This window comes from Mesoplodon mirus (genome assembly GCF_964341445.2).
Source record: "Mesoplodon mirus genome assembly, chromosome: 17".
Taxonomy (NCBI): domain Eukaryota; kingdom Metazoa; phylum Chordata; class Mammalia; order Artiodactyla; family Ziphiidae; genus Mesoplodon; species Mesoplodon mirus.
In genome coordinates this window covers 570,860-598,417 of record NC_138993.1, presented here as the reverse complement: position 1 = coordinate 598,417, position 27,558 = coordinate 570,860, and the positions used below count along the sequence as shown (strand labels likewise).

The 27,558-nt window shown below is 36.3% G+C and overlaps 1 protein-coding gene and 1 pseudogene across 13 annotated transcripts in view; one reads left to right on the top strand and one right to left on the bottom strand.

Annotated features, from left to right (window-relative positions):
- The window catches only part of PSPC1 (paraspeckle component 1), a 110,375-nt gene that overhangs the window by 43,948 nt on the left and 38,869 nt on the right, over positions 1-27,558 (top strand). Inside the window, exons 7-9 of one of the 12 annotated variants that reach the window (XM_082602586.1) lie at positions 8,138-8,195; positions 11,831-12,000; positions 14,133-14,610. The exons of the other annotated variants lie outside the window; for them this stretch is intronic. Of the exons in view, the coding sequence (XP_082458712.1) occupies positions 8,138-8,195; positions 11,831-12,000; positions 14,133-14,318 (414 nt within the window). The 3' untranslated portion in view covers positions 14,319-14,610. Of the gene's footprint in view, positions 1-8,137; positions 8,196-11,830; positions 12,001-14,132; positions 14,611-27,558 lie in introns of those variants that run through there. 12 annotated transcript variants of the gene reach the window in all.
- On the bottom strand, positions 438-5,261 carry LOC309792462 (single-stranded DNA-binding protein, mitochondrial-like; annotated as a pseudogene). The gene is made up of 2 exons: positions 5,207-5,261; positions 438-4,568 (listed from the first exon to the last, which is right to left on the bottom strand). The product of its transcript is annotated as a single-stranded DNA-binding protein, mitochondrial-like (transcript).

The window sequence follows — 27,558 nt, the reverse complement described above, 5'->3', positions numbered from 1 at the left end:
TTGTCAGGCTTTCAAAGCTTCTGGTAGACTGCTAAGATAACTTGTTTTATGTCTAGTATCATGAATAGAAAAAGATACTCTCTTTTAAATACGTACTTAATTCTTCATACATTGGAACACATATGCTTTGTTTGCTTTCTTCTGTTGGTGGGACCAATTTGGAATTGCTTCCTGTGCAGCTTATGTTTGCCCTTTAATTTAATCTTTCATCCCTTGATCTGGCCAGTCATGATAGTTGTTTTGATTTTGATACGGAAATGTACTGGGTAAGAGGTTACAGGTAAAGAAATGCAAACTAGTATTATATGTGCCTTGGTAAGATGTAATTAAAAGTATTATGTCTCTGTTGTAGTTGGTATTCAGATTGCTGATTTCTTTAAGAGTTTGGGATAAAATAACTAAATTTGTAGAATAATTATATATATTTCTAATTAATTTCAGTTTTTAAAAGCAGCTTTTCAGAGGGAGTTTTCCATGACAGTTGAAAAGGATAAACTTGAAAATGTCCCTCAGGCATATAGATGAGAAATACAATTCTAAGCTCAATATAAATTCATTTTAAAAATTGATTTGTTTAAAATATTTATTCCCTTCTGTCTCTTGATGCATGCTAGATTATGTGTAGTTATATTTAATTCATCTTCAATTAGAAAGCCATCTTATGTTTTAAAAAGTAGCAGTTAATTTTGCTGACCAGTTGAATTTGACAGTGACCTCAGAACAATCTGTTTACAAAGTTACCTGAACCAGGCTTCAAAAATACACTGTTGAGTGAATGTAGTTTAAGAGGCGCATGTGTTTAGGTTAATCAGTACAGTAAGCGAAGGATAAAGCCCCCTACTTGTATTTGTGGTTCCTTCTATTTCTGATTCAATATTTAACAAGTAAGAAATGTTTATTATTTCATGACTGAAACTTGTGATATAAATTAAGATATAATTTATTCAAAAAGAAACATTTTTAAAGTTTTTAAGAAGTAAATTTTATTTTTTAGAGTAGTTTTAGGTTCACAGCAAAATTGAGCAGAAGGAACATTTCCGACGCACCCCATTCACCCCACATACGTACAGATGCCCTCACGTCAGATTCCCACCAACATCAGCTTCCCACAGCGTACAGGGTGCACTTGTGTCTGACGTAGCCTCATCACCAAAAGTTCATAGTTTACATTCGGTGTTGCATGTTCTCTGGGTTTTGACAAATGGAAAATGACACGTACCCACCATTCAGTCTCACACAGAGTGGTTTCACTGCCCTAAAAATTCTCTGTGCTCCACCTATTATTCCTCCCTCCCCATAATCCCTGGCAACCACTGATTCTTTTCCTGTCTCCATATTTTTGCCTTTTTCAGAAAGTCGTATAGTTGGAATCATACGATATGAAGTCTTTTCATATTGGCTTTTTAGTAATATGCATTTAAGTAAGGTCCCTCCTCTAGTTTTTTTCATGGCTTGATAGCTCATTTCTTTTTAACATTGAATAATCCATTATCTGATGTACCACAGTTTGTTTATCCATTCACCAAATGAAGGACATCTTGGTTGTCAGTTATGAATAAAGTTGTTACAAATATCCGTGTGTAGGTTTTTGTGTGGACATAAGTTTTCAGTGCCTTTGGGTAAATAACGAGGGGCGTGATTGCTGGATCGTATTAAGAGTATGTGTAGTTTTGTAAGAAACTTAAATTGTCTTCCAAAAGGGGGCATATACCATCTGCACTCCCACCAGCAGGGTGTGAGGACCCCTGCTGCTTCACATCCTCACCAGCGTTTCCTGTTGTCAGCATTTAGGATGTTGGACACTCTAATAGATGTGTTGTGGTAACTCTTTTGTCTTATTTAACAGTTCCCTAATGAAATGGGATGTAAAGTTTCACTTAAGCAATCATAAACCTGAGGAATGTTTCCTCAATACTCATGGGGGCAGATATTTTGGAATGCAGATTGAAGGGAAAAACCCACTATACATTGTATATTTTAAAGATTGTCTTATGTTACTTAAAATACCCCCCCCCCCATATAGCAGTGAGTGATATAATGTCTTGGAAAGTGTTGTTTTTTATTACTTGAATTAAAAATGTTAAGTCTTCCACACTTTCTCTGTTGGTTATGTTGGAAAGTTTGCATGCTATTATTTGAGCTCTATTAATAGGAACATTTCTTGTTTCCCTTTTTAGTTTATTAGAAGATTACTTTCTTGATGCACACCTTTCCATAACTTAACACTTTTTAAATGAATGGATAATTTCTTGGCAAAGTGGCCTACTTTTTTGTGATTTTATTTTTCTTTATACCTATTTTTAAAAAATATTTCACATAATTGATTTCTGTTCCATTCTTTACTTGTAAATATGTTTGTTACCTCGTATTTCCAGATGCTGACAGTTTGTTTGTTTTCTCCAGTGAAAGTTTGACTAGCTATCTAACAGTCTTATTATTCTTGTATGTAAACTTCTCTAGTGAAGGGAAAGCTATATTTCCAAGTGCTAAGAGTAATTTATTTTTAGGAAAAATTCTAGGAATATTTAATGAGAAAAAGGTTGAATATTGTTACTTGCCAGAACTTACACGTTTCTCTAGAATTATATTTCTTTTAGATTTAAAAGTTTTATTTCAGCATTTTTATATCAGGATTTTTAGCATTTTCTTTATTAAGACATTGAACCTAAGTGGCACATTGTGATCCTTAGATAATCCTTAGAAGTTTCTTTAGAGACATACATGAGAGAGGACTTTATGAATTAAAGAAGAATGATGGTGGCTGTCAGGGCTTAGACTGATCAGTGTGTGAGCTGAGCACATTTTGTCATTGACTGCAGAATGTTGTTCCAGTTGATAATTACATAGAGTCAATATTTGTTTAAATTAGATTACCTAAAAAACCCTAAAATATCTTCAAAAAATCACAGATTGGTATCCTAACTAAGTATTAAGTATTAAAGGGAAAAAATCAATATTATACATAAAATAATGTCAGGTTCTGCACATTGGGGTATACTGGTTTAGTTAATTTACATTAGTGCAAAATTTCTGCCACTTTACATTTTCATGAGTAAATATTGACTAGAGTTCAAAAACAGTGGTTATCAAACTTTTTGGTTTCAAATCCTTTTTTAAAGCTATTAAAAATTATTGAAGACCCCAAAGAGCTTTATGTTTAGGTTATATCAATGTTTACCATGTAAGAAATTAAAAGAGAAATTTAAAAGAAAATGTGTTATAGTGGGAAGAGTGGCCTTATTTTTACATTTTTTTTGAAATTTCTTTAATGCTCAACTTTGTGTAGTGGGAAGAGTGGTATTTTACTGTTTTTCAGTGTTTGGCTTTATAAGAAAATGGCTGGCTTCCCATATTTGCTTTTGCATTCCACCTATTGCAAAGTGCTCTTTTGGTTAAAAAATACGAAGAGAATCTGGTTTCACATGGATAAGTAAGTGGAGAGAGGTATATATAGTTTAACCTTTTCAGATAATTGTGAATATTGTTGTTTGATACTGCAGTGAAACTTGACAAGCAGTATTTTCTTAAAAGTACTCTTTTGCATTAGAATCCATTGGTCTACCTTTGAGTGGATCTTTTACCTATGCATGAGTTTGTAATGTCATGTACCAAGCTGAAAAATATTGACCAACTGAGTTACACAAATCATAAAAATGTTAATGTATTTTGTTATACAAAGTTAAAAACAAATCACATTTCTTAATATCAGCCACTCATCAGAAATTACTGCCAGGTACACAAGTCACTATTTGGTTTGTCTGTCAAATGCTGTCTCAAGTAAAAATCTTGCTCCAAGAAAATGTGTCTTATTCAGCTTTCAACCCAATCATAAGAATAGTTTTTTTTTTTAAATAACCACCATATTTCAGAATGCAGCAGAAATGCTTAATGTATATATCTGTTTTGTTGCATAGAATAATAAAAAGACATGTACCTAAAGTTAGAGATTTAATAAAATTAATCATTTTTACTGCTTCATCCAGGTATTCATAGTTGAAATTATTATTTTTTTAATATAAAAGAGTGTTTTAATTCTTGTCCTTATAAACTATAAAGACAATCATGATTTGGAAATGAGACTGTACCAAACAATGGCCAAAGAAGAGTTGTCCATTCTATGCCAACTCTTTCGTCTGGTCACTCGGAAATATAATGTTATCATCTGTAATTGTTGTTACTTGTCATCTCACATTATTTTTATCCATATACTCACCATAGTCTACCTTTCCGTCCACATAAATTCGAGACCCCTTTTTCACATACTGATATGCCACATCTCTGAGACCTGGTCAGAATACTGAAAGTCTGTGCCGTGTTTTTGACTGACCTCACCCATTTGGTGTGCTTCATTTTCCCCTGATCGCCACATCTCATTTGCTGCCAGAGAAAATACTGTGATAGGGTTATTTCTTCCACCTGTCTCATGACAGGGTCCTGACCTACTCGACGAAGTAACTGAACACGAGTCAGAGATCTTTCGAGAACCAAACTGGTAGCTGTTTCAGACCCATGTCTTAGAAACTGATGAACTACCTGTACTACAGTTCTTTGAGGACTTCCCTGGTGGTCTAGTGGTTAAGACCGTGCGCTCGTACTGCAGGGGCACCTGGGTTCGATCCCTGGTCAGAAAACTAAGATCCTGCATGCTGTGGCTCGGCCAAAAAGAAAAAAAATAAAAATAAAATCCAGCTCTTTGAAATACGGCTTCTGTTTTCTTTTCTTTTAAAAAATTACTTATTTAGTTGTTTAAAAATTTTATTTTTTGGCTGTGTTGGGTCTTCGTTGCTGCGCACGGGCTTTCTTTAGTTGTGGCGGGCAGGGGCTACTCTTCTTTGGGGTGCACGGGCTTCTCATTTGCTGTGGCTTCTCTTGTTGTGGAGCACGGGCTCTAGGCACATGGGCTTCAGTAGTTGCAGCACGTGGACTCAGTAATTGCAGCTCGCGGGCTCTTGAGCGCAGGCTCAGTAGTTGTGGCGCATGGGCTTAGTTCCGCTGCATGTGGGATCTTCCCGGACCAGGACTGGAACCCGTGTCCCCCTCATGGGCAGGGGGATTCTTAACCACTGTGCCAGCAGGGAAGTCCTGTTTTATTTTCTTACAATCTAATCTTCAGTCTTTTCTGGATGCTCTGGCTGGGACAGCCATCATTGAACTCATTTAAATGTAGTTGTATTGTAATGTCTAGAGTACAATGGTTACTGGTAACAGTTGAAGGCCAGTGCCTTGGTTTGTGCTGAAACACCAGGATTTTTGCCCATCATTTTGCTCTTGCACCATCCCTGCGCGTGTCGCAGTGAAAAGCCCACTTAGACCAGTGTTAGAACTGTGTTCTAAGAAAGTAGTTGTGAGTTTGTGCACGTCTTGGATGTGTCTTGGGGACTCCCTTCACTCCAGGAACCACACCTTGAGAACAACCTTTTTGTTGATGGAATGCTGCTTTGATATGCGGCTTTGGAATCAATTGTAGTTTACTTTCTTTTTTGGTAAATTTAGGCATATTTCACTGACCAGCTTTCAAGAATACGTATGCAGAATTCTTTTTTTTTCCATAAAATACAAATTAACATTTTATTATCCAATTTAAAGGCATGAAATATGAGAGAGGTTTCAGCTTCCTGGGAAATGAAGTTGAACAAGAGAAGCAAAATGTGTCTAACTAGTAGACATGGGCTTTTTTGGTTGTTTGTTTTGGTTTTTTAACATCTTTATTGGAGTATAATTGCTTTACAAACATGGTAAGAATACATTAAAAATCTTGCCTTTTGTTAGTCTTGGAATTCTTGAAGAATGAAGGTGCCCTGTGAAGAAGAAAATTCTGTGAACTCTGTTTTGGCAGAAGTTTGTAGGTCAGCTCAACCACTTGCTACATGTATGACCCTGAGTAAGTTATTGAACAGGTCTATGACTCAGTTTTATGATCTCTAAGGATAACAGTCGACCTTCATAGGGTTGCTATGAGGATTTATTGAATTAATTAAAATGGAGTGTTCATCGTAGCTTTTATCATTTTACACTGCAGTCTTTTGAGATTTTTACATATAAGTTGTTGCCTGTTAAAGCACAATAATTTTTGGTAAAGTAATAAAACATTAAAATTTGTATTATAAAAATATCACATGTATCAGTTCTAATTTAAAATATATTAGAAAAATTCGTAGGAGAGGTGAGGGCCTTATTTATGTATTGCTATTGGGGTGGGTACATAGTTAAAATGCACTTATTCAGGTGATTCTCCTTATTGATATTTGGTGTATCAAGTTATAATGAGAAGTACTGTCTTAATGTCTGTTGATAACACTACCCTTAACTATTACTTCTGCCTCTTGCATTTTACTAGAAGTATGTAGTAGCAGGTTTATAGAAAGAATAACCTTAAAATATGACTAGGAAGCTAGGGTGTTGGGGTATTTAAGGGGGATTTGAAAATTGAAGTCTCAAAGAGTGAGGCTCATAATTACCCTCTGTTAGTGATTGGATATTGCCTTTCTAGTCTTTCATAGTTAAGACAAGTCACAATATGTTACACCTTTGTCCCCAAACATGTTGGGGCCATAAAACCCATGTATTTTACTCTCTGGTGCTGGAGTGCAAGCAGCTATTCTTGAAGAGTATCTCGCATAAACAGTGCCTGGAAGGGTTTGGGTGCGCCCACACAGTCCACACTTGGTCAGTAGGCTTTGCCGATGAGGAAATGACAGCTTGGTTTAATGTATTGATAATAGTGCTAAGTGTGATTAGAGAATAGTATTTTCCCTATAGTTGCAAAATTATATAACTTCATCAGTAGTCAGTTTTATAAAATAGCTTTTTTGCTGGTCAGTAATAGTATCCATTAATAGTCAAATGTTTTATGATGAAAGAAATTTGTTTTTTGGAAAGTTAAAAGTTAGCTTTGGGAAAGGTTTGGTATTTACGTTTTCTAGGCAGTGAGCAACGTTTCTTCATGAAGCTATTATGTGAGTGGTTTTTTTCTCATATTATAGCTTCATTAAAGGTTAACTTTTGAGGCATCTCTGTTAGGTTAGATGGGCAGTTGATTTGCTGCTTCGTGGCATTTATCTATCATAGGCTTTTATTTCCTTTATTTCTAGCTTTATAGGTGTTTTTCACTAGTATTTTAAAACCAACGCATTTTATTAACAAGACTGCTTTTAAAAGTAGAACAATGATGCTTTCTTTAGATTTAGACATTGCTACTTTTGCCTCAATGTTTTTTATGATTGCTACATTTAACACACTTGTCTGGTATTGCACAAGATCATTAAATAGTAATGTAAATTTCAATTATGGTATGTTGGGTAATTTCACCTAGAGATTTCATTGAAGTTAATTCTATATAACTATTGTTGGTAAATGGGTTTTTAGGAAGTAGTTTCTATACTGAAACTTAAAACGTTTTGTACATTTGTATGGCTTTTTATGTCACAGGTAACCTCAAGAGCATTTTGTTTCAGAACTTTCCAACTGTAATAACACTTTTATTTTCGTTTCCAAGAAAAATTCTTGTTCATAAAGGAACCAATATTATGTTGATCTTTCAATAATTGCTTGTGTGTAGTGGAGGCTTTCATGGTATATCTGTAGGTCCTGGGTGAAATAATGCTTGAGTACTTGAATAAAAATGCAAAGGTGAATTATAGTATTTCAAAAATGAAAATTGTCTATAACCTTATTTTTGGTTTAGTACCCCACAGCTGCTTGTGTTGTGTGTTTGAATACATTTGAATACGAAAGTGGTAACGGTCATTTCTGTTTTAAGACTTTAGAGACCTGGGAGGGAAAAATAGTTGGTCCTGGTGGTTATTATTGTTAGATTTTTCTTCTCTTAGAATCTAGGCATGTGTGTATGATCTCTTGGAAGAATAACATTAAAAATATCCTGTAGTAGGTTTTTTGTATGACTCACTGATAATATAGCAATATAAATTGGATGCTCTAAGCACTTGCAGTATATTAATTAAGCCTGGGAGACTGAAGTTTCTTTTCAGTGTTCTTATTAAGTAAATGATGTTGGAAATTAAAAAAAAATTTTAATGGAACATGATGTCGCAATTTATTCTTTTCTTTTTGATTTTAGATGGGAAATGTAAAGTCCTAAGATCGATAGGTTGACTGTGACAACTATGTTTACTTACAGAGAGAACAGGAAATGAGAATGGGTGATATGGGTCCCCGTGGAGCAATAAACATGGGAGGTAGGGATTTTAAGCAAAGCCTTCTGTCACTTGTCATTTTTCAGGGAACTGTACATGCTATTTGTGGTATCTACATATCAGTAACAAACAAAAATTTGCAACCAGCATTTGTAAGTGGTGAAATTTCTTATATTTATTTAATGAGAAAAGAATACCAGTATATTAAAAATACATGCCTAGGAAGAACATTTTTATTTTGTTTATTCTTAGGCTAAAAGATGTATTATGTTTTAATAGATATAACAAAAAGAAACCTGTAAACAGGTTTTGGTAAATGACCTGAAACTTGTTGAGTCTTCACATGGTGTAATAAAGCTATGTTGTTGCATTTTTAAAAATCAGATTTCATGCCTTGAAATTGGCTTTTTTATCTTGGTTTTTTTTTTTTTTTTTCTTTTTTTTTTTGCGGTACGCGGGCCTCTCACCGTTGTGGCCTCTCCCGTTGCGGAGCACAGGCTCCGGACATACAGGCTCAGCGGCCATGGCTCACAGGCCCAGCCGCTCCGCGGCATGTGGGATCTTCCCGGACCGGGGCACGAACCCGTGCCCCCCGCATCGGCAGGCGGACTCTCAACCACTGCGCCACCAGGGAAGCCCTGTCTTGGAATTTTGATAGTTTCTGAGTTGTAATGTCTATAAACTTCTTGAGAGTATTTTATTTCTATTTTAAGATAATTTTTTTGTGTAACTTTGAGGCTATTTTTATTCCTTTTACTGAATGTTTAACTTATTTTGCCCTAACCCACAGTATTGTGCACAGAACTGCACTGTTTGGAGACATCTGTGACTTGTCAAGTAAATGAGATGTGTCTTGCATATTTAGGCTAATGTATATCTTTAGAGTTGATGTAAAGTTTTTAAGAAAGTGCCTATATTAGCATCTTTAATATTGATTGCTTGTATAACCAGGTTGTTAGGGCAGCAATATCAAGTAAATAAGCTAAGGGAAGAATAAGTATGGGATGTTTTCATATGTCTTATTAAGTTTGAACTGTCATAACGTTTGAAAATTAGGTAAATAATAAAATTTTATATATTAATTTCACATTGTCCCACAGAAGCTGAGGTTAGAAACTTTATATAAAGTCAAATGTACATATTGTTGTAAAGATTACATTACCGTAACGTTCCAGTGTGCATCACATGCACTCCCACTGAGGAAATCTAGATTGTACTTGGAATGTACATGTAGTATGTGGAATAAGACATCTTAAAGCCTCTAATATGTGGATCAAGCATTTTCCATGACCAAGCACCCCTCCCCCATGCCAGTTCCTTTGCCATTGCCAGTTAGATAATCTAAATCATTTAACACAATTGCTGTTTACTTCGTCACTTTTCTTATCTACCAAAAAGTAGTTATTGAGCATCTCTGATATGCAAAGGAAGCACGAGACATAACCCTTAACCAAAAGAGCTTAATTGTGAAGTTAGTACAATGGATACATGAAAAAAGTTAGTGAACCAAGAGTACATGAGAAGTTCTAAATTAGAAAGCACAGTTGAGGGTCTAGTAATGTACAGGTGGTTCAGTATTTATGTCTTTTTCAAAGTAAATTGTGGGCTGGTGTATAATATAATCCAGTTGGATTTAAGAATTTTAAGTGTGTCATTAACATCAGAACCAAACTTGAAACGTGTGATGTTTCAGAGACCATGAAAACATTCTGACTTTCTTACTTGATTAGCAACTTCATTAGAAGAAATGGGAGAACATACTTTTAGATTCCTTATTTAGTGAGGAATTTAAGAGAATTAAAAATTTTAATGGCATTTTATTTACCAGAGAACCATGTTTACATTTGAGCACTTAATTAGCTCCCCTAACATCCACTCCATTTAATTTTCTCCTCTTTACATTTTATTCAAAGTGAGACTTTATCCTCATGATAGTTACGGATCCATGGAGCTACAAGTCCTTATCATGCAGTTGAGTGTCACTGTTAAGTTGGTAAATTGTCATATCCTGTCAAGTTGCATGGATTAAACATGACAGATTTTCTGGTCTGTTACCAGTGTGTACGAAGTGGAACATAGTTTATATAACTGCTTTTCAGGGGACCAGATAATTCTAACATTCCTTAGATCTTTAAATTTAGTCTAATTACAGCCATCTGGTAGAAGACATAGTTACTAAAAATAAGTCTACCTCAACTAATGATAGTTTTAAATATTTTTCATTTATTTTATTATACCCATACTTGTATAGTCATATTCGTATCTCATAAGTTAGGTGTGATAATTATGTTCTATTAAAAGAGTAAAAAAAAAACCTAATCCGTTATCTGTTCTTTTTGGGGAAAGTTGAGGTAACATTCCTCCTGGATACTGTCTCTACCCTTCCTCATTTCACTTATGGGAGATGTTGTGGGAGTCTAGTAAACATTTTTATTTATAGCTATCTTAAGGGAATAGAAGTATTCTTGTGTAGTTAAAGTGTAGATTTACTAACAAGAACTTTTGGGCATTAAGGAACTGCTTCCTTCCCTAGGAAGTGGCTGGGATCATGGGGATTGGGCTCGGAAGGAGCAGGGGTCTGTTGCTAGGGCCCGGCAGGGAGTCACATTTCTTCCTCTCAGCTCCCTGGACTCAGTCCTGTGCAGGTTGAGCTGCTTTGGGTGCTGTGTAGAGTTGTGAGTTTGAAAACTGCCACTCCTATTATAATGTGTTGTTGAGAAATTGAGTTCTGAATGTCATGAAATTAACTAGATAATGAAATACTAGAAGAAAACTCAGAATCAGTCTTTGTCATGAATTTTTAATGATAAGTATGAGTAGTTTAAAAATTTTTTAAGTTCAAAGAGGATACCCAAAAATGTTGTATTTGAGACCATTATAAATGTATTACAGCTTAAACATTATTGCAGTTAACATGAAGCAGGTGGATGGATGTCTTTTGATGAAAAAATTTGAAGTATCCGATTGTTCTCATTTCCAGAATTCCAGCATGTTGAAAAAATTCAAACATCTGTATTAATATTTTATCTATATTTGGTTGCAGTTGCTTTTAGAAATAAGTTTTGTCATGATGAATCATTTCAATTTTTTTGTTTGTTTCTATTGCATAGTTCTATATAAAGTTAAAAAAGAGTACCTCCTATAATTTTGGGAGATGTTCAGTAATTATATAAAAGCCAAGAATTTATTTACAGTGAACTGTGTGTGTGTGTGTGTGTGTGTGTGTGTGTGTGTATGAGGATATGGTTTCTCCCTTCACAATTTAATATAATTTACATGCTAGTATTTTTAGTCATGACTGTAAGAAAATCAAGTGGTTTCCTAAGTGCTAATCCTTTTACCGTTAATTTAAACTGGTAGAAAGTTGTCACCACTCGTAAGGGAGTATTTGGTTAAAAAGCAGACTACAGCAAATAATACTGATTTTTTAAAGAAAACTTTCAAGCTTTTATAGTCTCAAATGTGCTAAAAATAATTGATAGTTTTCTCATTTGTTTTATGTACATTTGTTTAGCAAATATAATGCTCTATCAGAGTAGATAATTGAGTGTCCCATTCTCAAGGAAGTAAAATAATTTTGATAATAGTCTTGTTATATAGATTGCCTAAGTATTGTTAAATTTTAAATGTTTATCAACTAAGATAGGACAGCTCTAAGTATAGATTGTTTTACGTAGATGCGTTTAGCCCAGCACCTGCTGGTAACCAAGGTCCTCCTCCAATGATGGGTATGAATATGAACAACAGAGGAACTATACCTGGCCCACCAATGGGTCCTGGTCCTGCCATGGGGCCAGAAGGAGCTGCAAATATGGGAACTCCAATGATGCCAGATAATGGAGCAGTGGTAATGTATCATAAACATTATTGTGATTATATTCAGTAATATATACTTCTGCCCCAAAGGTAACTTCACACTTAACATAATTTGGCATCATTTGTTTTGTCAGTAAAGATCAATATCCAATGAAGAAAAGGTAATTTTGTGAAGTTAGATGGTGATTTATGAGAGGCAGTTTTTTAGTTTCCCAAGAGTTAGGATTATGATCCATGGCATGCTTTTGTACTTAAGTATATAGCAGATATATATGTTAATTCTAGTCATTTTACAGTGATTTAAATTTAATTTGTATACACCTCTTACCAGCATTCAATGTAATGGTCAAGTATTTTGTGATTGTGTTCTTATTCCTGTGTGAACTCCTTACCTTTGGTGGGGTACAAAACCTCAATATGTATAAAAACACAGTTTTCTGTCATTTTTCATAAAAAAAATCATTTATGAGTAATTTCAGAGAATTTAACTAAAAAATTTACATTAAAGTTTTAAAATATATTTTAAGCTTACATTGTATTCTTACTATAGACTTACTAATTTTAATTAAATTTGATACTAAATTTGAAGTAGACAATTTCATTTCTTGGTTTGAGAGTGTGAAGATATCTTTGTGTGGGTTAAATATTATAAAAACGTTTTTCAGTTGTAATTCATATTATATTTGAGAATCAGTGGCAAGACTGCTACTGTTTTTCATTTCCCTTAAAGTCTGTCACTATTTGAGATGTTATATTCCTAAGACATTTTCTCATTTAGTTCTTTTTAATGGTTGTCCTAAGTAACATTTAGAAAAGGGAAATTAGTTGATCGTATATTTGGAAAAGGCAGTTCAATTTTGGAACTGAAGGCGCCTTTGCTGCTGAGAAAGAAAAGGTGCTGCTGTTAAACGCAGACTGCCATCAGCTCTAAACCCTCCTGGTCTCAGAGACATGAGCAGTGAATGTGCGTCTTAGAACTGATGGATGCGGTGTTCTATTATTTTAAAATTTATTTACTTTAAATACAGTCCTTTAAGAATTTGGACAAATTGGACATGCTAACAGGTTTTTTAAATGAGTGTTAACATAGGGAGATAATGAAGCAGTGCCGTAATATCGACTGTGATCGGGTCAGATGTTGCATACTAATTAGTGTACCTGTTTCCTCCATTGGAGGCTTATTTTGTAGTAAAATGTCTGAGAGCTAGTAAAAATTTGTAAATACTTTGGTTAAATTTTGTGTAGCATATAATCATCAGCAGAGAGTTAAAAGTAAAAGTAACTGGCCTGCTTTTCCATACCTCCCGCAGAAATGGTAAAGTTTATTTAAATATCCCCGTTAGTCTTTTTCACAGTGATATTTTACTGCTGCATGTAGGGAGTTCTGTTCAACCTTTGAGATTAATATATGTGGTTATTACTGTGAAGTTTTACAAAATACATAATTCAGGTGTTTTTATTCTGCTATTAATAGTACATGCTAATTGTCAGCTTTTAAAAACTAAATCTATTTTCCCAGTAATAATCTTTCCAGAAAAACACCTCAGAAGTTTTCATACTGAAATTATAACTGTGTGTTTATACTCATGCTTTCTATGTTAAAAGCACTGCTACTGAAATTTTTATGTTTACTTTTTCAAACAATGTGATGCAAACAGTATTTTTATTACACGGCACTGTTACATGCAGTATAAACTTTAATGAAAAAGAGAGAGGGAATTATGTGGCCGTCCAGTGGTTAGAACTTGGCCCTTTCACTGCTGAGGGCCTGGGTTCAATCCCTGGTTGGGGAACTAAGATCCCACAAGCTGTGCGGCGCTGCCAAAAAAAAAAAAAAAAAAATTAAAAAAAGAGAGATCAGAACAGTATAATAGTAACTAATTAGGTTTAACATGGCATTCACTTCATAAAATCTGTTCTTTTTTCATGAAATTGGGGCATAGCATTAGCAAAATGTAACTCTTCATTCAGATGCTTCTTTTATTTTTTAAACATAGTAACTAATTAAATTGCTCCTTTCTTCCTTCTATGTGTGATCCTGATTCTGCTGGACTTTCTGCTGAACTTCATGACACCACCACTTGGGATTTTGCCAATTTTTCTTGTCACTTACATTTGGCGTGTTCCAAATGGACTTCACATGTATTATGTGGTATTATATAGCACAATGATAGATTTCCACAAGGACCACCGTCTCAGATGGGCTCACCTATGGGTAGTAGAACAGGTTCTGAGACCCCCCAAGCACCGATGAGTGGTGTAGGTCCTGGTAGTGGTGGTCCTGGTGGTTTTGGTAGAGGAAGCCAAGGGGGCAATTTTGAAGGCCCTAATAAGCGTCGTAGGTATTAAACATTCTTTCATTCCTGACTACTTAGAGGAAAACAATACACTTTTACCTGTTACCTAGAAGTGGTTTTATTGTTATTGTATGTAGACGTTAAATTTTTTTTTTTTTGTAAAACTTGAGGTTTTTGTATTTTTCTTTATTCATAAGCTTTGTAGATTAGAATGGTAATGATGATACTCATCATTGTGAATGTTCAAATGTGTTTGTGACTTTAGCTAAATATAAGTATGCCATAGTACTGTGAATTCTATGTAGTTAATCTCAATAAAGAAATCATCTTGGATAATTTTAAAATGTTATTAGTGGTATTCTCTTATAGTTTTACTAAACTTTGCTGTAACAGTAATACTTTGGTTGCTTTAACTAATCCCAGCCATTTAAAAATGCAAATGATTTTCTGTTTTTTAGTTTGTGCAAGTTGCCCTGAAGATAGAAGCTTAGTGAAAACTGATGTCACTAAGGGGCAGACAGAGTAGTACATTGGGGAGGGCGGCGGGTATGGGGATTACATCTGTATGCACCATTGATGTCCTGTGAAATCAGAGTTGCTGTCTACATTTCATATAGATTCTGAATATTCAAATATTCTGAGGAGGAATATTAAGGATATCTTTGTCCTGTGCTGATTTTTCCAAATAAATCTTTTGAATCTTGGAAAAAAAAAACCTGTTTGAAGGCAAATCTCTTTTGCTTATAAAATAATGTCTTATTTTTAATCTTATCTGCTATTATTTATTTGGTATCAATATCTAGATCTTACCCTTTAAATTTTCTTTAAAATCAAACAATACTGTTAGGTTGGATGTTAGGTGAGGATTTGCTGTGTGATTTAGAAGAAATTGGGCATTTCTTGAGCATGTTGGTTTCTAGAAGTGTTCAAGGTGGCCTGACTCTGCAGGGTTGTGAATGTTCTTCTGTCGCTCAGGAGTCTCCAGCAAAACTTGTCTGACAGGTTAGGTGTGCTTGTCTCCCAGGAATACAGTTCAAGTGGTTATTTTAAAAAACAGAATTAACTTGAGTATGGCTAGTGTTATTGGAATCAGATCTCTCTACTGTCAAATACGTGTTTTGAAGATTGATTTCCAATAGTATGGAGAAACATCTTACCACATTGGGATTTTTATTCCAAAACAGAGTCCTCGTTATATTTAAAATTCTGTATGTTAGACATGTTTAATTTAGAATTACATTTGAGGAATTATGTATTTAATGTAAACCACAAATCTGAGGCATCGGTCATAGCATAGTTATTTCTCACATAACATTTCAGTGTGTTAGTATATCATACTTTTAGCATTTTTCTGAAGAATAATGTGCTTTTTTAAAGTGAACAGTATGTAAATATTACTCATCTTTGCATGGTTTCTGTTTTTGCTGGAAGGCATACTTCGGAAAGAAAGAACTTTGGTTACTTATTTAAATTCTTGCGTGAAAGCAGTTGAGTGTAAAGCGTGATTGAGATGCATGCTTTTGTATCAAACTTTTCTTATGTCCTATTTTATGTTCTGTTTTTTAGACACAACAGTATGGATGGAATTGTTTTCTAAAATTTGCAGTATTCTTTTGTTTTTGGCAAATCTTTGAAAACATGATATGGAGATTGTAAAATAATAATCAAAGACTATTCTCATCACGTTTTCCGTGAGTGTGAGTTGGCAGGGAGTGGGATTTGTTCTGATTTGTGACATTAATTGCAGTGTGGGGAGTTCTAACATCAGTTATGATTTTTAAGTGATGTCTCTTGCACCTAAATACATACCTTTCCCATCATCTGTTATTTTTATTCATATAATCCTTAGGTAATGTTTAGCATTGTATTTTGCTTCAAAGCTGAAGTAAGATTGGGAGAAACTTTATCCTTGATGTTAATTCCAAGCTATCTTTGGCCAAGGCTGTGAAATTCTATACGATTCATTCAAGAACATTTGAAAGCATTGCACAAAGAGATGCCCTAATCTCCTGAACTTTCTAGTGTCCGGCTCACTCTGGCTCCAAGAACAGAGCTCTACACAGCTTTGTCCCTGCGTCGAGAAAGTCCTTGTTCCAGTTCTTACCAAGTTTACCCTGGGAACAGTCAGCTTCTGAGTGACAGTCAAGTGGAGCATCTGTGAATTGCTAGTTATTCAGTTTTTAGTGTTTTTGTGCAGTTAAACAACTCTGTGGCTCGCTCAGTCATTGTTTTTTCTTGTGAAAAAGTATATACCAAGGAAGACATTTGAATGTCATTTGCTTAAAACCAGTAAATATAAAAATAAAGACTAGTACTAGCTTTTCTAAATAAGTGTGAATTTGTCATATATGCTCCCATAATTCTTTCCATAAAAAGATAATATGAAACAGTTTTAGTATTATAACATCACAATATTATGTTTCTTTTTGTGTAATGATTTGAAACACTGAATTTAAAGTCTGCAGGATTTAGGTTGCATATGCTATTATTAACATGCACAAATAAAGGAATACGCATTTTCCAGTTGTTTTATTTTAGCAATGTATTTTGTTAATTTCCCCATTTTTGTTTATTTTGGGAATAAATGTATTCATTTTCTTCTTGACAGATCCAGGTTTTAAAGAACTGTTGGTTCACTTGTATTTCATAAAGCCTGATTTGTTATTATTCATTGAGTTTTTGGATTTTTCTGCTTAAAATCAGTGCTGAGAGTTCATTGGAAGAGATTAAATATTTGTTTTTAATCCTACAATATCAGTAATGGAGAAAAATATCTGTTTTACTTGGAATTGCCATTTAATAGAAATAGAGATTATCAGCAATGATAGTAACTGAATTGGATCTTGTTTCCCAAATACTAATTGAAATCATACCATCACATTTTATTCAGAAACGTACTTGTTGAATATTTCAGAAACTTGGTGTTATATGTAAACTCTATATAGTAATTGCTGAATGTCACGATGAATGGTTAATAGTCACTTAATAATTTGGGGTTGGGTTTATAATTACAACTTAGATTCTGGATGAGAGAAAGAACATAAATATGTGATTGAAGGGAAATGTTTTGTGAAAGAATGTGATCAAATGTATGTTTAACCTTTAAATAATTTGATAATTTGGTGTCAAATGGCACTAGTCAGAAATGAAAGGGACACTTTACTTGGGAAAACAGAGGAAATTTCCTGGGGAGTAGTGTGATATTTAAATGTGGTGGGTTTTTTTTTTTTTTTTGATAAGAGTTCTGTTACAATATCTAATAACATGTCAAAATATATTCCTGAAATATGAGAGGGTAGCAGTGATTTTAAAGTCAGACTTATTTTCAAGAATAAGGGAGTGAACACCCACATACCTGACTCATAGATTCCACAGTTGTAAATGTTTTCCTGTCTTTACTTCCTAGTTGGTTAGATACTCCTAGACAGGGGCTCGTGGAGTTGGGGCAGGGGTGCTACTTCAAAGTAAGCAGCCAGGCCATCTCTTAAGTGGTGTAGCCCAGCGTGGGTTATTTCATCATAAATAAATCAGGATTAAATGAATTGACAGTAGTTTCCTATTTTCCAAAAGTGTTATTTCCTTTCCAGCGCCCTTCACTACTAAATTTTGAAAAATGGGAAGCAGTTGTAATGTGAGTAAAGTACGGTTTCCCAGCTGTGTAAAATGAAGTATGCGCAGTTTCCCAGTTGGACGTGGTTAAGTAACTTATGGAATGTCACTCTGGGAAAACGGTGAAGAATTTCACTATTTTTAATAGTATCTGATCATAACTTGTTAAAATAGTTTGTTGATCTTTAAAACCAGGATTTATGCATTATATATTGTATTAGTTCTTTTTTTAATCAATAGCACCATCTTCTGAATGTAGGAAAAATGTTTTGAAAGTTTCTTTTGTTTCCTTGATTACTGAATAACATTATTACTGGTTGAAGTTTGAATCTTACATGACTGAATATTTAAAGGTCCAGAGTGCTATGTTCCCTTGGGAATATTATTTGACTTTTTATCTTTTTGTATAAAACCATGTTTAGATTATAAATATCTTTAAGTATTCCTTTTGGTTGAAACTTATTGTTATATTTTTATTTACCTGGTGGAATTAGCAGTGTGTACTTTTTTTAAAATGATATTTTCAGTAAGAGAAGCTTTTATTTTTTTGATGAAGGATACTGCATTTCTTAGAATAATATAGCCAGAGTTCATAATACACATTTAAAAAAATTCTTTTTCAAGTATATTGTATTATGGCTCAAATCACTTGTTACATTACCGACTCCTCCCTCTGCAACAGATACTCTATTTTATTGACTATGTTTATTTTAAAATCTTTAGTTAGAATTACTGTTTAAATTTGTCATTCTGAGTTAAAGTAATGAATTTCAAAAGAAGTGGTATTCTGCATATAAGTAAAATGTCAATTCTGTTTCATAGAATATAATCACCCAAATTTCATGCAAGGCACTTCTGTCTAAAAATTAAGGCTCGAATTATTAAGATTAGGTAGAATTAAGATGTGTATTTAGTTTGAATACATGATTTTTTCTTTTTAATATTCCTTATTTTTTTTAAGTATAAAAACTAAATAGTTTTTAGTTACTCATTAAATACAAGAGCCCTTCATTGATTGCTTCAGTAATAATGTAAGTGGATCTCATGTGTCTTAAATGATGGTCCATGTAAGTGTGGTGGTGGTGTTGAAGGTTTTGGAATTGATGTTTATACCTGGAATTTGTTTCCAGCTCTGAAATTGTCATTACAAAATCAAATTCATTTTTATTATGTGTTATACATCTCGGTTTAAGGTAGAAAATTTATATATATGTAGTAGTATAAAAAACTTAAATGAGTAGCCGCAGAAATCCGTAAAGTTTCATGTCATATTTTTGTGACTGGATCTGTAAGACACTTTCTTCCTGGAGTTCTGACTTCTTTTATGCAAAATGTCAGCCAACCAGACTTCTGTGAATGAGATTTTGCATATGTTTATCTTTGCCACGTTTGGCCCAAGTTACATACATTTTTATTTTTGTATGTTTGTTTAAAAAATTTATTTTCTGCAAATCATCCATATTATGTAACATGAAAATAGGGAAACCATCTTATTGTACATTTTGCCAGAATAATTTTAGTTAATTTCTCCTCAGGGTATATTTAAATTATTAGATAATGTAAATTCATGTCAAATGTGATACAAGTGTGGCCTTGTGTTTTTATATATTAAGAAAAAGCAAACAGCTTGACATGGTGATTTTCTTCTAATAATTTCTGATCTTTTTGGTGCTGGGGGCAGTAGTCACTTGCTCAGTGGCTGTTTATTCTGTAACGTTCACTCTCGGAGTTGGTTAGAACAGTTACATCTTCATGGCTGTGGTCAGAATATCTTAGCATAACTATGGAGCCAGCAGTTTAGCAAACTGAGCATAATAGTGGGAGCGAGTGTCTACGAAATGGTGCTTCCTCAGTCAGAAAGAATGTATGGGGAGCCGTGTCGTTCAGAATGTCACTGTAGTCATGTATTTGTTGTACTTACTTTGTATTGAGAGGTCCTAGTGCATTCTGGACCCTTTCCACGGCTGAGGTACAACAGTGGGGAAAAAAATCCCTGCTTTAAATTAAAATACAGGAGCCATGGCTGTCCCACTAAATTGATGGCTCTCCCACATAAGTGTGCATTAGAATCACCTGGAGGGCTCATTAAAACACAGATTTCTGGGCTGCACCTCAAGAGCTTCTGATTCAGCCCGTCTCAGGTGGGGCTAAATAATGGGCATTTCTGACAAGTTCCCAGGTGATACCGATATGTTGGGTCTGGGGACCTCACTTTGAGAACCTCTGCTTTTACAGTGTTACTCTAAAGAGGCACAGTAACATTTTTGGTTGGTTGATTTTTGTTGGTGGTGGCGTACATGATTGTCCTGGTACGTTGTGTATTCTGTAGGACCCCTGGCCAATTGTTGAGACAAACTAAAACACTCAAGCTTTCCCAGCTCCTGCCAACTGGCAAGAACTGCAAGAAGTCCATTATTCTTGACCAGGCTATGCCATGGCTATTGAGTGCTGAGTCTTAGACATAACGTGTGTTTATTATATAATGCTCTTTTTGAACTGGGATTTTATTGTTGTGTTCACAAATCTAGTTAATTCAAGTGAAGAGGGAATACAGAGAAATATAAATACATTTTGAAAATTTTGTAAAGTTTTTCACTTAACTGATTTTCAACTCTCCTTACCAGTATGAGAATGAAACTGTAATAATTTGTTTTTGTGTTAGTGTATTTGAACATGCGTGGGCCAGATGACAGGTGAAGGTGCTAGAAAACTCCTGATCTTGGCTTACCATCCTGGTAAATATGACACTATTTTGATGGATTAAAATGACGGCCTTTGTGTGAGCTCATCTTTTGCTTTTCTAGATTGAGGATAAAGATTTGATAAATGTATTTTCTAAGACCATGAGTATATTTACTAAATGTAATTTCCTTTGCTTTGCAGCTTCGATTTTCGTTACTCACTTTAGAAAGTAATGCCCACTGAGGAGTTCAATAAATGGGAATTGTTAAGTAATTTTAAGCTGTAAAGAGCTATAACCTGCCTTGTGAGACTTTGCAAAGATTTATGCTAACGTATATATGTGATTGGAAGTCTATTCAAAATCATATAGTACGTTGAAACAATGAAATTGGTCCATAATGAGAGCACATAGTTAATATATTGACAATAGTTTCTTCAAAAAAAATTGTGACTGTGGTAGTGCAAAGAAATAATCGCTTGGTTTGCAGCCTTCTAAATATCTCGGAAGATAGTTTCTAAAACATTGTGGTGTGTGTTAGCTAAGAATATCTGTGCACAGAAAACAAGTGTGGAGACTTGTTTCTTATTGTAACCCAGCTGTCTCCTGGGTGCCTCTCTGTCCTGCTTCCCACAGACTAACCCTAACACCAGGAAATCCACTTTGACCAAGCATTTTTCTGTTTTTGTGAGACAGAAATGGGTGTGGCTCTGGGAAGGCATGTTATCTGTGATCAAGGAAGTCCTCTCGTCCATAGACCCTGCCCTCATTTTTATTAAGGATTCAGATTCCTTGCTCCTTGGGAGTCCAGGACTTAGGAGGCTCAGCTTCTACCCCACGGTGACTCATTAACCTATTTTCCAGCAGGAATTCTCATGCAGGATAATGAGAGTAAAGCTTTGTTTCATCCATCCTCTAAAGCAAATTTATGTGGATAGATTTCTAGATGCATTTGTTTTTCTTGTTTAACTGTTGATTACTAGTTTTCTTCAACCAAAATATGATTTGAAGTCCTGTGGCAGTACTTGGACACTCCAGTGAATTATATCTGCAGAAGTCGGTGCTTAACTATGTTTGGGCACATGAATGCAGAAAAATGATAAATTTTGAAGAAGGAAACTGTCTTGCATTTCTGTTTCCAGTCTGTACATTAGTGAATTTTTCTGACTCAGACTGTGATTTCCCTGTACTACTTGCTGCCTCCACCCTCCCGTGTTCAGCACCCCGCCATTATCCTTCTAGGGAGTCATAAAAGGGTTATGATCTGTTGCTGCTATTTAGACTTATGCATGATGATTTATTAGGAAAATTTAAAAGACCTTGTTTTTTTTTGCTTCTTAGCTGTGTATTATGCTTAATGGACCTTTGTCTGGAGCCATTAAATCTTGTAAAATATTTGTAAGAGGGTGATCAGAAGTTCTTGCTCCGATTTGGGGGGTGGGAAGTACAGTATAGAAAATACATATTCACATTCTTAATGTCTGCCTTGCAGTGTAATGTGCTTATATTTGAAGAATAGTAAATCCATATCCTAGTATTTGCCTCTAGTGTTAGAGGTAAGGTAAGCTAAGGTATTCACATTACGATCTTTTAGACCAATGACTGGATGAATTCTCTGGGTTAAAAATACAGATCTGATAATTTGAATTATCTTGCAATTATTTGAACAATATGGAAGACTGCCTGTCACAACCAGTTCCTAGTCATTCTTTTTTTTTTACAGGTCATATGAGTATAATACACATATTAAATAATTTAGCAACATGTAAAACAGTACTGGTTTCAACAGTTGCCATGTTGGCAGTGGTATCTTGCTGTCTGGGCACTGCAGATGCAGCTGTGCACAAAGCACACCAGCCCTCAGCTCCCTGGCACTTGCATTCTAGATCTGGAGAAACAAAGTGACATAATTGAGGTAACTTATCACCTGGTCATCTGGGTAGAGAAACTGACAGCTGCTTTAGATAAGGAGACTGGAAAATGACTATCTCAGGAGATAAGGGACAGCATCCTCTTTGATGTAGTCCGTGTTGATGGAAGGGAGTTGTCGTGGGCTGGGTGGTGCAGTCAGTCGACTGTAGGAGCCCCAGTCTCGTGTGGCGGCCACGGGTCACTGTTGGGCCTTCGCCATGGGATGGGTGAGGCTGGGGCTGGGTTTTAATTGTATTATAATTACCTTAAATTCCGTTATCAATACAGTGTAAAGCATGTTCGGAACAACTTGGGTGTGTGAATTTACTTTTGCATCTTTAATTAAATCTAAATACAAATAAGTATTGAAGAAAATTTACCATTTGAATTAGATGTGTAAAATATACACAGAATTGCAAAGACTTAGTATGAAGAAAAGAATGTAAAATATCTCAGTTTTTCATATGGCTGCTTGTTAAAATGATAATATTTTGGGTATATTTGGTTAAATAAAGTATACTGTTAAGCTAACTTCATCTGTTGCTTTTTCCCCCTTCAATGTAGCTTCTAAGAAATTTAAATTTTCTTTTGTTTACATTATTTTTCTTCTGGTAAATGCTGGTCTAGGATAGTAACTGCCAGATTTTATTCTTTTCCTTACATGATTTTAATCCCCTAATCTTGTTACATGGTCTGTAATTACGAATCTGTTTATTTTTATCTTTTAAAATGAATAACTTGAGGTTGAACTTCAGGGTTTGCTAAGTATATGCTCACCATGAGGTGTCAGGGTGAGATTGCTTTCCTGTAGGGTGATTAGCTGGTGTTTTGTATGGGAGTGGCAGACCCGGGCAGAGCTCCCAGTTCTCAGGAAGTAGTTGTACACATTGTCTGCATTTTACTCCCTTCACGTTTGTTGCTTTTCTTTTGTTTATTTTCTATGATACTCTCTTCATAAAATATTTAATATTACAAGTCCTGAAGAAAATTTATTGTTGTACAGGATTTCTCCTAAAACTTTGTGTGAAATTTTCGTCTGCATTTATTTACTTACTTTAATGCAGGATGTCAGCTCTGAGAAAGTAGGACCTTATCCATCATTTAGTGATTTATCCTCACTTCCTAGCAAGTCCTTATTAAATGCTTGTTCAGTGAATGAATGACACCAACTGTAGGACAGACTCTGTATTTACTAACTGGAATACAAAAATGAACAAAATATGGCATCTGCCCTCTTGGGATTTGGAGTTTATGGATATATGTAGAGTTGTAAGCAAACCTTTAGACCAGGTGGTAGTAATGAAGCAACTGGGAAATGCTCTGAAAACCCAGAAGCGAATATCCACTCACGCTGGGAAGATTTCACTAAGATGATCACTTGTGAGCGAGTCTTGAAGGTGAGTAAGTACTTGCCCATCGTAGGTTTCTAGGCGGGAGCGGGAGGGAGGGCTGTGGGGTGGTGAGGATGAGGCTGGGGCGTCAGGGAGCAGGTAAGAGACGAGGAGTGAAGGCGGCTCCAAGCTGTGGAGTCTGGACTTCACCGAGAAGGTGAGGGAGTGGGAGTCGGGACAGTTCTGAGCGCAAGAGTGGCTGGGTCGTAAATAGAGAGGCGGTGGACTGCACAGAGCACCGGTGCACTCCCCGGCCCCGCTCCCAGCTGCACACGCTGCTGGGAAGGATCTCTGGTATCTGTGAGGGTTGTTCAGATTCCAGACAGAACCATGTCACATGTAGAGCATGTTTAACAGACCACAGTCGCCCTTGTGTCCCTGGGTTCTGTATCCACGGGTTCAACAGTTGATTGAAAATTTGGAAGGGAGGAGGGGAATTCCAGAAAGTTCCAAAAAGCAGCCCTGAATTTGCCACAGGCAGCTGTTTCTATAACATTTCCTTTGTGTTTGGTACTGTAAGTGATCCGAAGAGGCGTAGTGCACAGGAGGGTGTGCGCAGTTTATATTCAGATCCTGCGCCGTTTTATAGAGGAGACTTGGACATCCGTGAAGTTTGGTATCTGAGGGGTCCTGGAACCAGTGCCCTGCAAATACTGAGGGCGACTGTAGCGATTTGGTGGGAGAGGGAGATGCAGGGTGGCCTTGTAGTGTGTGGTGTGGGGGCTGGGCTGGTGGTGATGCCCTTTGCTGAGACACGGAAGGTAAGTGTTCAGGACTGGGGGCGGGTGTGGCTGCTCTAAGGAGAGGGAACGCATGTCCACTGGGTTTTGTAATATTTTGGTTTTGAGTTCCTGCAGTGGTTTGGTTGGGGTTTTAAAAACGGTATAAAGCTTCTGTACCTGGTAAACAGTGACCTCTCGAGGCCCTGTCATCTATCACTGAAGGTGACTACAGTACCCTCCTATCTGGTCCTGCTTTTACTGTCGCTCTTGGACTTATTCTGCACACAGCATCTTGTGCTTCCTTCTGAAAAGTCCCTCTGCTGTTTCAAATGCCCTATTTCCCGTCTGAATTAGACCCCAGCTGGTCTCACAGGCCACAGGGCTTTACCAGCTCTGCTCTCTGTGTGTCTCCAACCCCACCGACCTGCTGTCTGTTGCTCAGTGAGCACTGAGATGTCTCCTCTGTCTCCAGAGGTCCCTTAAGGAAGAGCCTTTCCCCCACAGAGCTGGATGCCACCCCCCCATTCGTGTCGCTGTCTCAGTGTATGACGCTCATCTGTGTCGTGTGTGCGTTCTGTTCATCTTTTACCAGTGTTCCAGTGTTCCCAGTATCATAGCACAGTTGGCACTTGCATGTCTTGAGCTGGTCTGAGGAAAAATCCGAGGAAAAGAGAGAGTAATGGCATAGATTTGAGCTTTCAGTACCAGCTGATGTGTGTGGACAAGAATCCCAGGTTGCTTATTCATTCAGTAGACGGTTATTGAGCAATTTTTGTCTCAGCCTGTGTATAAATAATGAAGAAAGTGGAATTGGTCCCTGCATACTGTGTGCTTGAAGTCAAGTGGGTGGTGAGAGAAACCAGGGGGAGAAATGCAAGTTCTTAGACAACTGTCATCGTAGTGGAGACTCAGAGCAAGAAGAGCCAGCAGAGAATGTGAGGGAGGCCCAGTGTTTAATAGAATTTGGGAGAGTCCGTACTTACCCTTACGTGTGTCTCCATAGAAATGTGTCTAAGAAGAAAGTATGAGGAGAAAGAGGGAAGGAGAGCAAAAGTAAAGGGAGTGACTTGGGTTGGATGGAGGGGCGGGGAGGTAGTTGGTGGTATGGAGAAGGACAGGCGTCTCTCAACTGGAACAGTGCTCAAGGGGCTCCTAAATCTTTCAACTTAAGAGCTCTCAGGGCACATTTTGTGCATTAGCTGAGCTGCACACTGGAGCTTGGTGTTGGAGGACCCCCAGGCATTGGGGGGAAATGGAAGCAGTTTATAAAGTGTTCTCTCCAGGAGAGTCAGGTTTTTTCTAATTGAGTGTGAACCGAAGGCAAAACATAGTTTGAAGAAACTTTTCTCTTTTTTGGTCTTTTGTGTTGATAATTTCTGTTCAAGTGTGTGTAATTATTCCATACTCTGAGGGGTCCTTAAGGCTCCCGGCTCCCTTCCACTCCATCCTGTTTTTACTCGTTTGCTTCCATTATTGTGGTCTTTTGCTTAACATTTATTACTGTTCAATTGGGTGGATTTGAAGAATTTTAAAATTTACTTATGAAATAGGCATTGTTTGCTTTTCTGGGTTGCCTTTAAAATGTTTCTAGAACATAGATTAACCCTTTTCTTAATTACATCATAGATAGTAGTTAGTTCCTGCATTTTGGTTTTTGCCTTTTGTTTGCTAAACATAGTATATCCTTGTAAGTCTCCTTACTAGATATTTTACAGTGAATACAAATTAATGTGTGCAAGTTAGGAAGCATGGGGTTGCCATCGTCTGGGGACCTGCAAGAAGCAGTTTTCTGTTTTGAGATTTTTTTCTCTCCTTGACCTCAGAGCTGCTGAAAAGTTGGGGGATAAATGTATAATGCAATATTTGGAAAGGTTTGAAAAGTTTTTCTAGTTTACATTATGGTGCCATTTTGGTTAATAATCAGCATGTTACAGTTGTATATATTGTCTGACTTCTATCAGAGGTCAAATAAATGTAACCAGGCCGAGTTAGACACTTTTTTTTTTTTTTTTTTTTTTTTGTTTTTGTGGTATGCGGGCCTCTCACTGCTGTGGCCTCCCCCGTTGCGGAGCACAGGCTCCGGACGCGCAGGCCCAGCGGCCATGGCTCACGGGCCCAGCCGCTCCACGGCATATGGGATCCTCCCAGACCGGGGCACGAACCCGTATCCCCTGCATCGGCAGGCGGACTCTCAACCACTGCGCCACCAGGGAGGCCCTGAGTTAGACACTTTTAATTAATTTTTTCTATAAGCTAATATGTAGTATTTGAAATACAAGTATACTTTAATACATTTATTTGAACCATGGTTAAATTTTCTATATACTTAATAGTGTAGAAATAATTGGTTTTTAAGACCAATTAATTAGGTGTTTGAACTATTGAAGTTTTTCCTACATTTTTCCCCAGCATCCTTTGTCTTTACCGTTTCCTCAGTTTCCATTACTCTTCATCACCGTCTTTACGTGGCTCCCTCCTCACCCCAGACCCCGCTCTGGAGGCCTCCCTTTCTGCTGCCGCCTGAGCTGTTGCTGGTAGAACAGCAGTGGCGACACTGACACCGGCCCCTTCGGCTCCAGTGCTTTTCTGGATCGTAGGTGAGATCACCGCTGAGTGAACACTGGAGAAGGAGAGTAGGAGTCAAGATGTGTCGGTGAATTTTAAAGTGGTCGGAATATGGTGGTTGATTGAATGTTGAGGAGGTTACATGGAAGAAAGCAGGCAAGAATGACTGGTTTTGAGCCCCAAGGCAGGTAATTGTGGTGCTACCAACCCGTAGGAATAGAGCAGCAAGGTCAGGATTGAAGGTCTTCAGGTCCTTGTGACGTCTGGAAAGGGTGCTGCGTATGTAAAATCATTCTGCTTAGGAAATGGTCTTGGCTTAAGAATTCTGATTGTCATCAACAAAGTAAGCACCAGTTGATGAATGAAAGTATGAAACAAATAGTTCACCAGTGCAAAAATTATAGAGGTTGGGGG